Source organism: Dama dama, chromosome 5, assembly GCF_033118175.1.
Source record: "Dama dama isolate Ldn47 chromosome 5, ASM3311817v1, whole genome shotgun sequence".
In the NCBI taxonomy this organism is placed as follows: domain Eukaryota; kingdom Metazoa; phylum Chordata; class Mammalia; order Artiodactyla; family Cervidae; genus Dama; species Dama dama.
The window spans coordinates 118,183,103-118,196,610 of NC_083685.1; the positions used below are offsets into that span (position 1 = coordinate 118,183,103).

Genomic DNA, 13,508 nt, shown 5'->3' on the forward strand with positions numbered 1-13,508 from the left:
CTCTTGCCCTGGAACCCTCTAATAAGTGGGAAAGCCCTGCCTGGGACCTCTGCCACTTACTATGTAAGAACATTGAAGCTGCCATTAGAGCTATAAAATCCAGAGATAAAAGGACATACCAGAAAGGAAGATTTTCAATAAATTAAGGAAGCAGTCCAACAGTAATTGGACAAAACGATTTTTTGATTTAAGAGTCCCTTACCTTTTGGAAGAATTAGAAAATAAGGGATGGATAATATCTGTGGTCTTTTAAAATTCATGAACAAATGAGTATCTGCAATGCAGGGACCAAGCTGCACCCATCAGAACCTCTTACACTTCATCCCATTCAAATGTTTATCTTATGTATTAAATCTCTCCAATACTACTGCCTTTACTCCCCACAAGTAAAAAGAGAAATTAATGAAAATTCTCCCATTTTAAAGAGATTAAAGTGAAAGTCGCTCACTCGTGTCTGACTCTTTGCGACCCCATGGACTGTAGCCTGCAAGGCTCCTCTGTCCATGGAATTCTCTAAGCAAGAATACTGGTAACCACTCCCTTCTCCAGGGGATCTTCCCAACCCAGGGATCAAACCCAGGTCTCCCACATTGCAGGCGGATTCTTTACCGTCTGAGCTACCAGGGAAGCCCTTAAAGAGATTATGAGTACCTCCAATATATACTTGGAAAACAAGTTAATCACAGAAATTTAAATTTTCTCTATTTTAAAATCAGACTTGCAAGTTTACCTCAAAAATCTCTTCCCTGGAAACCTCAATGCGGCAATGGCCAGCCTGAGGCTGTTGCTGGGAAAGTTCCTGCCGCAGAATCTTTAGTTTCTGAACTAGGTCTCGCTTGTACCGTGGGACTGTCAGACACTCTGTGTCATCAGGGCACAACGACACCACCTGCTGTTGCTGGTCTTTCAACTGGTTCTGCCGACTAAAAGGAAATAAATATGAGTAAAGAATTTTTTTTAAAAGATTGCAATTATACATTTAAAATAGCATTGCATGCTAAACCAAGTCTATCTATATTATTTCGAGGCCTTGTTTTAGTCTTAGCTTGACATTTTTGACAACAATAAACTGGCTCCAAAGTTTATTTCTTAGAATTTATGGAAGTGGACAATCAAGAGTTTTATCCAAAGACCTTTATACAGCTGCTGAGAGCAACTTTCTCAAGTACTGTTTCCATTTTCCTCCACTCAAGTTTACCAGCTCTCACGGCAAAATTCAGGCATATGCCAAACCCTGTGCCTGTTATCTACAGTCTGTCTCTCAGAAAGAGACAAACAGCTGGAACTGGCAGTTTGGCAGGACCCCTTCTCCTATGCACGCTACAGTCTAGACCACAGGAATGAGGGAAGTCACAGAGAAAGGAGCACTTTACAAACAAGTTTAAATGCTTTATAAAGTGACTATTTTTCTTTTCTTTCCTTTTTTTTGGGCCATGCAGCGTGACATGCAGGACCTTAGTTCCTTAACCAGGGATCGAACCTGTGTCCCCTGCAGTGGAAGCATGAAATCTTAACCACTGGACCACTAAGGAGGTCCTTACTTTTATTTTTACTCTGGTAAAATATACATCACATAAAATTTACTGTTTCAACCATTTCTGAGTATTATAGTCACTGGCATTAAGTACATTTACATTGTCTCTTATGCTAAAGTGACTTCTAACTGCATATATAGTTTACCACAAATACACAAAAATAATCTCCCACGTACAGCAGAAACATAATTTTTAGAAGGCACATTGCCTAGAGATATATTTATTCTCCTGACAAAAATACTGTAAGCTGCATCTAAGAATTGTTTAAAGAATCTTATGATATAATGAATGAGTTAATTTCAGTAAACTGTCAGGAAATAAGAAGTCAGGTAATTCACTGTTAATGTCTATGCAAATGCTGAATGATTCAGTTGGAATCTAATTTCACACACAACAGACAAGAGTAAAATCTTCTAACCTAAGAGAAAAGGACAATGGTAGCTATGAGAAAATAAAAATAACTTTCAGTTCTCTAACAAATGACCCAAACTTACTCTACATATAATGATTCAATAGGTAAAGGCCCAAATTTATACCTAGAACACATAACTATCAAAAAAAATGCAGCTTTGATGAAAATGACAAATCACCATTTATTCTCATAAGCACTGTAATAAAGGTGTTTTTTGTATACATACACATGTATAAGTCAAAACAGAATATATTAAAAATACTCTTTAAACAACGGTATTAATCCTATCCCAAAAAAAGAACTTGGGTATATGAAGTTAAAGATACAAAACTTTAATTCAAAGTGGATCAGAGACTTCAATGTAAAACCTAAAGCCAAAAGTCGTAGGTGCCAAAGCACAATCCATAGAAAAACAAATGGATAAAATGAACATCACTTAAATTCAAAGAACCTTTACATTCTTCAAAAGACACCGTTAAAAAAATGTAAAGACAAGTCATGGTCTAGGAGAAAATCTTTCTAAAGCTTATAGCTGACATAAAACTTGTATTTCAAGCATCTAAAGAATTCTCAAAACTCAAAACAAAAAAACTCTTTTTTTTAAAAAAAGGAGGCAAAAAATTTCACCAAAGAAGATATACAGATGGAAATAAGCCCATGAAAAGATGCTCAACATCACTAGTCACTACAGAAAAGCAAATTAAAACTTAATGAGAATTCTGTAAAGCAATTATCCTTCAATTAAAAAAATTAATTAAAAAAACTTAATGAGATACCAACTACACATCTATTATAATGTCTAAAATTAAGATTAACCATACCAAGTGTTAGCAAGAGCAACCACAACTCTCACACACTGCCAGTGGGAATGTCAAATGGCACAATCACTTCGAAAAACAATCTGGCAGTCTCTTCAAAAGTTAAACACTAATCTGTCATATGATGCAGCCTAGGTGTTTATTTATCGAAGAGAAGTGAGAGCGTATGTCCACAGAAAGACTTAACATAAATGTTCATAACAGTTTAGTCACAGCCCCAAACTGAAACAATCCAAATATTCATCAGCAGGTAAACAGATTCATAAATTGAGGTCTAGCCACACAATGGAATGAAAAGAAATTAACTATACAGGCAACAACAGAGATGAATCTCAAATAATTACGCTGGGTAAAAGAAAGCAAACAAAAGGGAGTACATACTGTATGAATGCACTTATCCAGAACTCTAAAAACTGCAATGTATAGTGATAGAAAGCAAATGGGTGGTTGGCTGAAAATGCGGTGTGGACTGAACTGTGTCTAAGTAAATGAGCTGAAGGCCCCTCTGACTGTGACCTTACTTGGACACGGGGTCTTTGCAGACACTCAAGTTAAATGTCACACTAGATGAGGGTGGCCCTAAACCCAACAGATTGGTGTTCTTATACGGAGAGGTAAATTTGGATCCAGAATATAGGGGAGAAGCTGATAGTAAGAAATACACTTTGGTCTTTGTCCCCAGTTACTGACACAGAACTCCTAAAATGCCTGAAATTTCCTGAGTGGCAGAGGTGACAAGAAAAGTGTACTCTGTTCCAATATTTGGTCTTTGTCCCTGGTACAAGACACAGAAGCTCCTAAGTCCCTTAGAATTTCCTGGGTTTTGGAGCATTTTTGTTTCAGTGAGGTGACTGTTATGTAGTTGCAGGATGGGGCCTGGTTGCAGGAGAGACCACGGCTTGATGAGATGCCTAGAACTTTCAGCGCCATCTCCCCAGCCTCTGGGGAGGGGGGAGAGGAACTGGAGACTGAGTTAATGATCAATCACTCCTATGTGATAACATCTCCATAAAAACCCCTGAACACTGGTGTTCCGAAAGCTGGGTTGATGAACACACTGCAGATACCCAGAGGATGAAGCACCTTGCAGAAGAATACACCGAAGCTCCATGTAGTCCCCAGCCCCGACCGTGTCCTATGCCTTTCTTCCATTTGGCTGTTCCCAAGTTACACCCTTTACAAACAACTGCTGATAGTAAGGAAATAATTTCCCTGAATTCTGTGAGCCATTCTAGCAAACTGTTGAACCCGAGAGTCATGAGGACGCCTTGACTTATAGCCAGCTGGCAAGAAATATGGGAGGCCTTGTTGAAACTGAGCCCTTCACCTGTGAGGCCTGATGCTAACTGTGGGTGGCATTAGACTGAATTCAAGTCCGTAGATGGGGAGAACTGGAATGTTTGAGGAAAAAACTCCCACACTTGGTGGCAGATGTTTTGTGGGTAGACCAGACTGTAGAAGGCCATGTGATGACAAGGAACAGACTGGAATAATGTTCCCACAAGTCAAGGAACAGCAAGGTTTCCGGGCACCAACAGCATCTAGGAGAAGGGCATGGAACTGATCCTCCTTGCGAGATTCCAGAAGGAACCAACCCTGGGTCAGCCTGGCTCTGAACTCCAGTCTCCAGAACTGTCAGAGAATGAACTTATATTGTTTTAAACCACCTAGTGTGTGGTATTTTGTTACGGCAGCCTCAGGAAACTAGGGAAGGGGTGGGAGGGGGGACCACCAAGAGGCTTAGAGAGGCAGGAGGAAACTCTCGGGGCGGTGGATATGTTCACTATCTCCATTAAGGTGAGGGTCTCACAGTACATAATGTGTCAAAACAAACTGTACACAGGAAGTATGTACGACTTACTGTGTGTCAATTAAATTTCAAGAAAGCCAATTTTAAAATAGTTCATCAAAAAAGTCTACAAATAATAAATGCTGGAGAGTGTGGGAAGAAAGGGGAACCCTCCTACACTGTTGGTGGGAATGTAAACTGGTGTAGCCACTATGGAAAACAGTATGGAGGGTCTTGAAAAAACTAAAAATGGAGCTACCATATGATCTAGCAATCCTACTCCTGGGCATGTATCTGGAAAATATGAAAACTAATTCAAGAAGACACATGTACCCCAATGTATGTATATAGCAGCACCATTTACAAGAGCCAAGACATGGAAGCAAGCCAAGTACACACACTCTCACTCACACACAATGAAATACTACTCAGTCATAAAAAAGAATGAAATACTGCTATGTGCAGCAACATGGATGGACCTTGAGAATATCATACTAAGTGTAGCAAGTCAGACAGAAAAACAAATATAAACTGCTATACATAAAAGATAAGCAACAAGGAGCTACTGCAGAACTCAAGGAACTATATTCAGTATCTTATAATAACCTATAGCAGAAAATAATCTGGAAAAAATATATACATAAAACTGGGTCACTTTGCTATACACCTGAAACTAACACATATTATAAATCAACTATATTTTAATAAAAAAAAAAAAAAAAGGATACATCAAGCCTATTCACAAAGACTTGTGAAAGAGACTGTTTCAGTCCTGCAAATGGGGAAAAAAGGATTCAAGTTGGAGGACAAAATTGACAGCAGAAAGTCCTCTGGGATGGATTCAACTCTCCTAGAGCTAGTTCTAGGGCACTTGGGGGGTGGAGGGGGACGGGGGTGGTGGAGGGGAGAAGGACTCCACCTACCCCACAAAGCAGCCTGTCTCTGCAGGTGTGCTGGGACAAACCTCTGACACACACCCTTTTCCTAACATTTCAGGACAGGTTCCTACTTAAGCACAGTTGGGATTAAAATATCCAAACATCAGAGTAACATTTGGTATACCCATAAAATTATGTTCAACAGAAGTAATTTGTAACTGAAGAGAGAAGCCATTCTATCACATTTATTACAAAAAGCATCTATCAGTCTTCTTTTGTTGAGATTCATATTTTAACATGTATTATTTTAAAAACTTACTTTAAAACTAAATGCAAGTTAGCGGAGAGCCGAGGATCTGTAAACTGTGTTGTTCTGTTGTTATGGTCAACGAAATAAACTCTGCCTGTTGCTGTATTCCGGATCTCCCATCCAGGCGGCAACGGACCAAGCTCTTCACAATTGATGTTGCTAAGATCCCTGCAAAAACAAATATAAAATAAAAAATACCTCACTGCTGGGCCTGCTGAGCCAAGCAAGTGTAAATGACACAGAACAATTCCATGAAGTCTGAGAAAATGTATTGTTTCAGAAACTTGAGACGTTGAGCTGGAATCTTTAATTCCCAATGGTTTAACAAACTTGCTTATTCAAAACCCAATCCATAAATGGCTCAGAAACTTATCACACAGCCTACATTTTTAGTGAGTTCATTCCTGGGTTTTAATGTAATTCAGGTTTTAAGTTAATAGAAAAGCAATCACAACATTTGCCAACATAAACTGTACTTCAATACTTGTCTGAAAAAACATTGTTTTCCAAATGTCAGTGATATAAGGAATTAAATGTTTTCTAAAATTTCCCTTCAATTATTTCTTTCTTTACCATGCCATAAAATCTGTGTAAATGTTCATTCCATGATTAATTTTAAGCTCTTCAGTAAAGCAAAACTGGACATGTTATTAAAATTATGATCCTGAAAATAACTACAGCATACATTTTAAAGGATAACTGCTCCATTTTGAATTCTAAAAGCTATAAAGCTAGTGAATGGAGAATCAGTTTAAGACACCTTAGGAAGAATGTTCAAAGATTTACTGCTACGTGAAAAAAAAGCAAAAGATTTTTAATGGAGCAAAGACCCCTGTTCTTATATCATATGCATGCTCACTCAGTCTTGTCTGACTCTGTGTGACCCCATGGACTGCAGCCCACTGGGCTCCTCTGTCCATGGGATTATCCAGGCAAGAATACTGGAGTGGGTTGCCATTTCCTCCTCCAGGGGACCTTCCCGACCCAGGGACTGAACCATGTCTCCTGCATTTCTTCACTGGCAGGTGGATTCTTCACCACTGAGCACCTGGGAAGCCTGTTATTATGTCATACATTCTGTTATACAGGACCAAGATTTATAGGACCTTAAAGAATGAAATAAAAGCAGCATATCTAATATAAATTTGAACTGTAGCCAATAATTATAATGACAAATCTCATCAAAATTATGTTTTAAAAGTTAAACTAGAAAAAAGTTTTCCTCTTCTTGGCCATAGTGCAAATATAATGATGGGTACCCATAGATTTGTACAATGATTTCTGACTTGTCCTTACAGAAGCCTGAGATTTTTCTGCTTCAGAACAACTAAATATTGGCAAGAAGAAACTATTTTGAGACACTGCTAATCTTCAAAAGAGGCAAGGGGAAAAGTTCCAAGAATCCTCCTCAAATTTTTTTTTTTAAGTGAATTGAGCTGGAGCTGGTACATGAGAGGCAGACAGGTAGAGTGGGGGGCTGCCAGAGAGCAGTGATTAACTGGTAAACTCAGCCTCAGGCCAGCAGCAAGGTTGGAAAAGGAAATCTGGAACTTCCCCACTGAGAACTCAAAGGCAAGATGAAGTGATTCCAGGAAAAATTCCTCAATTCTCACTTTAGGGTCACAGAACTCCAACCAATTAAAATCAAACTCACAATCAAAGATCACCAAACACTTCAGAAAGGAATTCATGGTGACTGAGAGTCAGCAGAAACAAAACCACGGAATTAGATCCCCAAGTACTATCAGAGATCAAAAAGAATAGCTATGATATGCAATGTTAGAAAAAAATAATAAAAGGGAACAATTACAGAAACAAACTATCACTCAGAGATTAAGAATGAACAGATAAGTTTTTAATGGAACTTTTAGAAATGAAAGGCAATTACTTCAAAGAATGAATAATTCTTTTGCTATAATGCAGCATTTGACCTTGTATCATTTTATTCAGAATTTTATAGATTTACAGTCATACATGGGAGAACTCTAAAGAATTGGTAAGCAGCGGTAAACTGTAAACACACTATGTGGAACTGAGACGTGATTAAAGGAAGATGGTATGGAATCAAGACTACATAGTTGGTATGCCACAGAGTGAATAACAAAGCATCATTAATCATTATTTTAAAGGGAAATACAAAACATTCTGAAATGGGACTTCTCAGGTAAATCTAAGTTTACTGGGTATCTTTAAATAAAGCTAGTCTTAAAAGTGTCTGAGTTACACTATTTTATAATGTCTTTGACTAGTAATAATATTTTAATAGAAACCAAATATTTGTAGTCTGCTTCGATAAAAGATCCTCCATACAAAAGACTTATTTATTAAAGGAACTCCCCAAACAAAAGATATATATTTTAAGATAACACTTTGGAGCATAAAGACTAAAGAAAAGAAACACATAATCCAGAGCATTATTTCTTAAAGTTATTATTCAGTACTCAGTATGAAATATTCTTAAATCCTTATAGAAACCCCTTACTCATTAATGAAAACCTGACTGTTTCCTTAGGAATAAGAACATATTGTCAACTGTGGTGCCAAAATCTCTCTCAAATCCAACTTCTGATGCCGGCTTAACATACTACTCTTTCAACAGGCAACTCAAGATCAACTTTCACACTACTGTAAATTATTTAGTTTTTTTAAGAATCATTTTTCTTCTAAACATTTCCTTACAAAGACTTTAATTTTATAGAAAAGTTCAATATTGACCTTCAACTTGATAAACAGAACCCAAAGCACTTCTTTTCACAACTTACTTATGTAACAAAACTCTTATTTCTAAAAATTAGGCACTTGGATTTTTTTCAGTGAGCTTATTAATAAAACAAAAATTTCCTCTCCACTATTTTTTTTTTTCTTCCTTCTTTTTTTAAAAATATGGAACGCTTCACGAATTTGCGTGTCATCCTTGCGCAGGGGCCATGCTAATCTTCTCTGTATTGTTCCAATTTTAGTATATGTGCTGCCGAAGCGAGCACTATTTTTTTTTTTAAATCAACAGCTTATGTCATGAACACAGAGAAATGGCCACCTTGACACAATCATCAATGATAACACATTTCCTTGGCTGCCACTCTCAAAAGATTCTAATTAAGCTCTATCACAAAGTAAAACACTTTGCGAACTCCCTGGCTGCTTAGGCAGTTTTCACTGTTGGGGCACAGGATCAATCCCTGGTAGGGAAACTAAGATCCCACAAGCCGCAAAGCAAGGCAAAAAAAAAAAAAAAGAAAGCAAAACATTTTCATTATAATAGCTTTATTTATAAATAAATAGAGTATCAAAGCCATCCAAAATCAGCTAATCACATCTGTTTTTCATTCAAAAACATGACTCTTGACAGAGCTCTGAGTACAAACTTTATGCAGAAAAAGATCTGACTCTCCATGGGACTTCTTTTTTTTCAGAGAAGAATGTTCTATTTAATATATAAAATATCCTCATCTTACAAAGGTCTATGTGCAGCTTACAAAGTTGATTTAGAAACTCACTTAGAACTCAGTCTTTTTTTTTGCAGCTTCAACTAGACTGCTTGGCACTCTCCATCTGTTCATTAGAAAATAATTCAAATAGCTAGTGCCTTAAAATGCATTATTTGATACTAAAATGTACTAGAAATTACGTTAAACTACTAAATTGATTTTGTATCATGTCACCTTCTTGAAGTTAAAAGATAGCTGACATTTTGGTTGGTAAATGCATTCAACAATGCCTGCAGTTCAAATATACAAATATGGCATTTAAAATAAATTTAATTTCTTTTAATTGGGTTATTTTGCTTCTACTTTAAAACCTGAAGATTGATTATACTTATATAAAGCTAAAATAAACAAACCTTAAAAAAAAAAACTAACCAGAAATAAAAATATCAATTTACTACCCTTAAGAAAAATGTTTTTGTAAGGTTTCCATGTTTTCCCCAGGTCATTTTTCAAACTCTTAAAAGACTCATGTTTCTGCCTTGGTTTTTTCAAGGGGGAGGAGGAAAGGAACCAGGGACTGGTTGGGGGGGTAGGGCACTGGGATAGGCCTGCAGAGAAGTAAGAACTTTCAACCAAATGTCAAACTGAAAAAATGATCTGAAAGAGCCAAACTTTTACTATTTTAAGGAGTTAAAGATCAAATAATCAAATAAATCCTCAGTGAAATGGATATTCAGTGGTATGAAGGGTATTCAGAATATGTTCTTACCTAGGCACTCTTGGATCATGCCACGTGCTCACGCCAGTCTGAGTATGTAAGAAATACACCTGCCCTTGTTGCGTTGTCCTCTGTTCTGTAAAATTAAGAAACACTAATGATAAAGACATACTCAGAATATCCAAATCAAAGACAGCTATAAACACTAGGACATGAATAGGTAAAATTTCCAAATTACCAATCCATTTTATTACAAAGGAATTGCCTTACTTGTTCTGAACTCAGAACACATTTCTTCCTGGAAACAATCTTATAAATGATGCTGAGGGTCACAGGCCAGCTATCTAAAACATGGCCCAAATATTAAACATGTTGCAATGGAAAATAGAAAACAAGACTGTTATAGTACCAACAATTAAATGAAACAAACATGAAATTATCTTTTATTTGTCTTAAATGTAGAGACTAAGGGGAACAGAAGGGCTCAGGGGAAGAGGCCAGCAGACTCTGAGGAGATTCTCAGGGGATTTGTAGAAACTTTCAGAGAGTTAACAGGCTGGGAATGCTTTTTAAATAATGCCTAATTTTATATCAAAACTTGTATTTTTTTCTTTCCCTGAGAGAAGTGTATTCTCAAGTCTACACTTGGACTCCAACAGAAGCAAAAACAATGGAATACGAGAGAGATACCCTATAGTCAAAAATAGGCAACAACTGAAAAATAATCAAGTTAGAAAGAGAAAGACTAAAGGCAAGTGTGCCTACTAGAGAGAAAGAAGTCACAGGTAAAATTAAGTCAAAGCCCTTGGGAAGAGAGTGAGGAAGCCAGAAAAGAGAAGGAATCTGTGCAAGGGTTTCTCTAATGGGGTTTCTTCAATGGTGGTTTTCAGTCTTTTATTTATTTATGCTTTCCAGCAACAGAACTACTTAAAAAAAAAATCTAATGAAAAATTCCAATATATGAAACAATAAAACTATTGCTAATACTTATTAGTATACATTTGTTCACAAACTTGTAATGAAAATCAATTTAAATGTTAAACTTTTAAAATTATAAATGCAAAAATGTTTAAAACTGGCTCTGCATGACAGCTGCAATAATTTCAGCCTTGGAACTCACTTTTTACTCCTATGTTTCAGTTGTACAAAAAAATTTTTTAATTGAAATCACACAAGTATAAAGTATGACTACCCCCACTCCAAGCCGCTTGCCTTATAATCTCAAAGAGGAATGGCAGGCAATACTAGATTGTAATGTCTGAACATTAATAATGACTGCTAAATTTTACTAATTTTAATTTCTCATGAAATTTCATTTATTTCTTACAACAAACCTACAGGGTTGGTACTAATATTTCCCCCTTTTTATATAAGATAAAACCAGAGGCTCAGAGAGGTTAAATAATGTCCCCAAAGTCAAACAACTATTAATAACATGTGGCAAAGACAGGATTTAAACCCAGGTCTGCCTATTTTCCAAGTTCCAAGCTCTAATCACTGTGCTTTAAGTTAACCTGTATGGCCTCACACAATTAATGGGGAAAAAAAATTTTTTTTTATTAAAGAGTTAAAGTATTTAATAAAGTCAGAATGATGCATTTAAGTTTTAGAAATATTCTAGAGTAAAAGTAAGTTAGATCAGGCAATTCCCAATGTTGGTCACTAGGTGTCATGACCAGCCCATGAGAGCTTATCTAGAGGCTGTGAAAAGGGCAAGGGTGTGAGTAATTTGGTTAAGTTTTTAACAAGAGAGTACAGTTGAGTTCATACTACAAGAGTTCACAAGATGCGATTTATTTAGGAAGTTCTGTCCTCAGCTACAAGAAGACTCAGGTCCTCTTTCACATGGAATTCTAAAATTTAGGAAACTACATAAGATTATATGTTTACACAAACATAGAAGTGACTAAATCATTTATAATAACCCAATCACTCAGATAACCCCAAACTATAGACAGTACAAATATAATATATAAATACCATCACAAATATGCTATTTAAATTATTTCTAAATATATAAGTCTAGAAAATTACATTACAGTTCTGATTTCAGACTGCCATTATCAAGAACACTAGCATCTCACTTTTGACAGTGCCTGTGTACAAAACAGTCTCATGCTGTTTCATGTGCGCCTCACAATACCTTTGTGAAAGGAGAGGTACTGTTCATCTCATTCCACTGCAATGGAGCAAAGGGCTGAGGTTAAATGACGAGCCCAAAGTCAAACTGTTGTTAGTCTTCTATCACTTCAGAGACTTATCAGAGTTGGGGAGTTTTACATTTACTTTTATTTTCATGCAGAATTCCTAAACCCAGATTAATGACTACTTTAAAAGCTGATTTGCTGGCTTTCTTAGCAAGCTTAAGTCAATAAAACACACTTTATTTTTCCTCTGGTAGTTGTCATACCATAGCCTTCTGGTAGGTCTGGAGGAGTATGTAAATGTGTCCTGCTCATGTAATTTCTATGTCGTTGTGACCTGACTCTTCTCTCTGCCAGTCTGGGATCTGAAGACTGTCCACACGTTGCACCATTTGTTCCACTAATTGGAGTATTCTCATCAACAAAGCAGCTAAGAGGTCTGCCGGGACTAGAATATTCAGATGCCGGTCTATCAAAAAGTAACAAGGAAAAAAAACCTTACTCAACTCAGATATCAGAAGTAGAGTTTTATAGACAATGTGTACTACAGTACACTACATTCCAAGAAAATGGAATGATTAATACAAACATGATGACTTCAAGAAACTCTAAATAAAAGCAAACCAGAAGTCACAAAGCACGAAAGAAACCCAGGTAATAAGCAGATTATCAATTACGGGTTAAAATCACTTTGGTGGTGGTGGTTCAGTCACTCAGTCTTGTCCCACTCGTTGCGACCCCATGTACTGTAGCCCACCAAGCTTCTCTGTCCTTGGGATTCTCCAGGCAAGAATACCGGAGTGGGTTGCGATTTCTTCCTCCAGGGGCTCTTCCTGACCCAGGAATCGAACCCAGGTCTCCTGAACTGCAGGCAGATTCTTCACCATCTGAGCTACAAGGGAAGCCCTTATTGATCTTAATTACACTTTATATGAAATCCACATATATCTGCAGATGTGTGTACGAGCACACAAAGCCCTACTTGGCTCAGCTACAGGCCACCTCAGACTTGCATTTCCACCCTTCTCCCATGCTGCCTCTGCCACACTAACCCTCTTCCTCCTCCTCAAGCTTGCATGGCTGTTCTACCTTCAGTGCCAGAGTAGCCCTTCCTCCTATTTAGGATGAGTTTTTCTCCTATTTTCTCTAGGCCAGACTCTTTTTTGTCATTCAAATCACAGCTTAAGCTTAAATGCTGCCTCTAAGAAGTCATTCCTGACCTTCAGATCTACTCACCCAGGCATTTGATAGTACATCACCTTACTTCCTCAGCAGAGCAGTTAATTCTGCTATTTTCCTCATTTGCAACCCTGTTTCTGCCCGTCTTCTCCCACTAGAATATTTATTGAGAGAACAGAGTCTGCCTAGTTACCCACTACACATATTCCCGTACCTAGAACAGTACTCAGCATATATTTAAGAGAAGTAGTTCAATAAATACTGAATGAATAAAGGAAGGAAGATAGTTTGTCACTT

The 13,508-nt window shown here is 37.1% G+C and overlaps 1 protein-coding gene and 1 non-coding gene across 3 annotated transcripts in view; both read right to left on the reverse strand.

Moving 5' to 3' along the window:
* The window catches only part of SMURF2 (SMAD specific E3 ubiquitin protein ligase 2), a 110,737-nt gene that overhangs the window by 13,739 nt on the left and 83,490 nt on the right, over positions 1 to 13,508 (reverse strand). For both annotated transcript variants that reach the window (XM_061144406.1, XM_061144405.1), the window contains exons 8-11: positions 12,299 to 12,501; positions 9,940 to 10,024; positions 5,752 to 5,910; positions 731 to 923 (exon numbers count right to left, since the gene is read on the reverse strand). In XM_061144406.1, coding sequence (XP_061000389.1) covers positions 731 to 923; positions 5,752 to 5,910; positions 9,940 to 10,024; positions 12,299 to 12,501 — 640 coding nt within the window. The remainder of the gene's footprint in view (positions 1 to 730; positions 924 to 5,751; positions 5,911 to 9,939; positions 10,025 to 12,298; positions 12,502 to 13,508) is intronic.
* On the reverse strand, positions 8,620 to 8,726 carry LOC133058019 (U6 spliceosomal RNA). Its single transcript, XR_009693145.1, has one exon. It is a non-coding gene; the product is annotated as a U6 spliceosomal RNA (small nuclear RNA).